The sequence below is a fragment of the Triticum aestivum genome, chromosome 2A, assembly GCF_018294505.1.
Source record: "Triticum aestivum cultivar Chinese Spring chromosome 2A, IWGSC CS RefSeq v2.1, whole genome shotgun sequence".
Taxonomy (NCBI): domain Eukaryota; kingdom Viridiplantae; phylum Streptophyta; class Magnoliopsida; order Poales; family Poaceae; genus Triticum; species Triticum aestivum.
In genome coordinates, this window is record NC_057797.1 from 109,584,868 (window position 1) to 109,588,260 (window position 3,393).

The 3,393-nt window shown below is 59.0% G+C and overlaps 1 protein-coding gene across 1 annotated transcript; it reads left to right on the forward strand.

The window, feature by feature from the left end:
* Positions 1-251: 251 nt before the first annotated feature.
* LOC123191575 (UDP-glycosyltransferase 89B2-like) lies at positions 252-1,748 on the forward strand. The gene is made up of 2 exons (XM_044604255.1): positions 252-771; positions 861-1,748. Exons 1-2 carry the CDS (start codon positions 260-262, stop codon positions 1,714-1,716), a joined length of 1,368 nt encoding a protein of 455 aa, XP_044460190.1. The 5' UTR covers positions 252-259; the 3' UTR covers positions 1,717-1,748.
* Positions 1,749-3,393: the final 1,645 nt, after the last annotated feature.

The following is a 3,393-nucleotide window of genomic DNA, read 5'->3' on the forward strand; positions in this document are numbered from 1 at the left end:
ATCTTTTTGCTTCTGTTTTGGAATGCATATGTTGTTTGTGCGACAGTCGCGCACGCTGCTTTTTAACGCGGCTGCTGGAGCCAGCACTACGCGCCGCGCCAAACCAGGCGACCGGCGCGCGGCAAAGCAGTTTTTTGCGCGCGGCGCGTTCGGCGCCTGTTGGAGATGCTCTCACGAGTCATGCATGCGAACTCTTCTATTTAGCATGCAGATCTCTTCTTCTGTGCTTTGTTCTGAATTCTCGCACCTGCCCGTCGCCATGCCGTCGTCCATATACGCCGCACCACAGGCAAGCGCAAGCAACGGCGTTGGCAATGGCGACGGCAAGCCACACGTGCTTGTTGTCCCTTACCCGGCGCATGGTCACATGCTGCCTCTCCTCGACCTCGCGGCGCTGCTCACCGCACGGGGCCTCGCGCTCACCGTCGCCGTCACGGCAGGCAACGTCCCGCTCCTCGCGACATTCCTCGCAGCGTTCCCGTCAGTCGCCACCGTCGTTCTGCCTTTCCCTTCCTCGCCGTTCCTCCCGGCCGGGTGCGGCGAGAACACCAAGGACCTCCCGGCCGATCTCTTCCGCCCGTTCATGGCCTCCCTGGCGGCCCTCTCCGCGCCTCTCCTCTCCTGGTGCAAGTCCCAGCCCCGCGGCGTGACGGCCATCGTCTCCGACCTGTTCATGGGGTGGACACTCCCGCTCATCGAGGAGCTCGGCGTGCCGCACGTGGCCTTCTCGTGTGCCAACGTTCACTACCTCGCCACGACGCACTCCCTCTGGTGACGCATGCCGACGAGGCTCCGCCTCGACGACGCCGACGAGACTGTCACCTTCTCGGAGGCGCCCGGCTCGTCTAGCTTCCCTTGGCGCAGCCTGCCGTGGATGTTCAGGGTGCATGTGCCCGGCGACGAGGTGTCAGAGACGATCCGGCGGATCTTCCTATGGAATATAGAGAGCTCGTGCTTCATGGCAAACTCGTTCGTGACGCTCGAGGCGGCCTACGTGGAGCGCCCGCTCCCCGACCTGATGGCGAAGTGGGTGTTCGCGGTGGGCGCGCTGTCGGACGACGTGCGCAACTGCGACGAACATGGCGGGAAGCCAGCGATGGCCCCGGCGAAGGTGACCGCGTGGCTGGACGGGTTCGACGACGGCTCCGTCGTGTACGTCTGCTTCGGGTCGCAGCAGGCGCTGTCACCGGCGCAGGCGGCGTGAGTGGCCGGCGCTCTAGCGCTGGCTCGGTGGCTTTCGTCTGGGCGGTGAGGAGCGGCACCGTCGTGCCGGAGGGGTTCGAGGCCGCAGCCACGGCGGCGTCACGGGGCATGGCAATCCGCGGGTGGGCGCCGCAAGTGGAGATCCTGTGCCACCGCGCCGTGGGGTGGTTCCTCACGCACTGCGGGTGGAACTCGGTGCTCGAGGCGACCGCGGCCGGCGTGGCAATGCTCACGTGGCCGATGGGCGCCGACCAGTTCATCAACGCGTCGGTGCTTGCGGAGGCAGGCGTGGCGGTGCCGGTGGCAGAGGGCGCCGACGCCGTGCCAGACGCTGGAAAGATGGCGAGCGTCATCGCTGCAGCTGTCGCAAAGGAGGGGGAGTCCGTGAGAAAGCGTGCGGTGGAGCTCGGCCGGAAGGCGGCCACCGTGGTGGCGGAGGGCGGAACCTCGCACATTGATTTGGAAGAGTTGGTGCGTGTGCTCAGTGACGTCGACTACTACCTCCGTTCCTAAATATTTGTCTTTCTAGAGGTTTCAAATGGTGACTACATGCGGAGCAAAATGAGTGAATCTACAGTTCTACACTCTAAAATATATCCATATACATCCATATGTGATGACCATTTGAAATCTCTAGAAAGACAAATATTTAGAAACGGAGGGAGTAGTATTTATATTCCTTGTATTTTTTTGAACTTATATTCCTTGTATTTTCATTTCATTGTAGATGATGAATGTGTTTTTCTGGGACCGTCTATCCATAAGATACCTGAAAATAAATTTGCATCTTGGTCCTGCCAGCCATCTGGATCGGGGATGAACGGCCACATCTCCTTCCTCCTCCAACCGCATGTTCACCTTGTTCCTTCAATCGTGCAGCCTCCCTCCGATCCAGCCCTAACCGTCCGCCTCCGCCACCCGTGGCCGGCGGCTATCGCCACCCTGCCCTCCCCTCGACCTCCCCCCACCGCCGTGTCCGCCACCCTGGCCGTCCCTCTAAGCCTCACCGCACCAGTGAACAACTCCCACGATCCCCTGTGTTGGGTTTAGTCCCACATCGATTGTGGGAGAAGGAAGAACACGATTTATAAGGGCAGGGTATCCCCTCCTAACAGGCTAGTCTTTTGGGGGGAGAGGACCCAAGGCTTCTCATAAGTCGGTGTTGCTCTCCGGTTGGCCCTGGTTGACGCATGTGGGTCGGAACGCTTGTGATAGCGGACTCGGGATTGCGTAACAAGTGGTATCAGAGCAAGGTTCGATTTGAGGTTGCCGAAATTGATTTAGAGGTGATCCAGTTGGCGCAGCAGCGCGATACTCGGCAAGATCGGAAACAGCATTGGTGGCGTGTAGCGGCGGCTGGTATCGCGCTGGAGACGAGGACCAGCAGCGCTAGGGCATGCGGCGACTGAGTGCATCGTTGCATGATGGGCTGGTGGCTCCGTGCGGCATGTGGGCGAGAGGCCCAAGCGTGCCTAGCCTAAGGCCCAGGTGCAGCCAAGGCCTGAGGAGCCGAATGGCTGAAGAAGGCCTGGTGTGCAAGCGTGGCATGCGTGCGTTTGCCGGGATTGAGATGTGCGTTGCTATGCTCAAGGATGGTCAGATGTGAGATTTCTTTGGTTTAAAAAAAGAGGAGTTGCTAGGTCCAACGCATGTGCACAGGAGTAGTTGGGATGGATCATTCCGATCTGATTTTCTGCTGGGTGCATAGAGAAGTTAATATATCAAACATGGGTAAGATAATTTGCAAACATGGGATTTGTCTGTTCAAGTTTGCATGGAAGTTTTGCTAGGTTGGTTTGATCAGATGGTTTGGAGCGTGTGGACAAGCAACGGAGCGCGCAGACAAGTGTGTCGTCAGGATCATGCAGACACATGGTGTCAAGCAATGCACGGAGATGTGCGTGCGGACATGACGCAGGGTGGAGCATGATTGCAGTCGGATAATTCGGCTGGGTCGAACTGGATAGTCTGATGGATCGACGGGGATGTTGGTCAAAGCAGAAGACGGTGTGATTTCAGCGACAACGACATAGGAGCGTGATGCTGATGGTGGCCGACTTCTGAGGCGTGGAAACACGTGGTGCAGGCCTTAGGGCTTGTCCGGCTTCGACAGACTATAGCGCGAGGTTGATTCAAGACGGTGCACACAAGAGAGCTTGAAGTCGACAGGCGCAGGGCAGCATAGCGCAG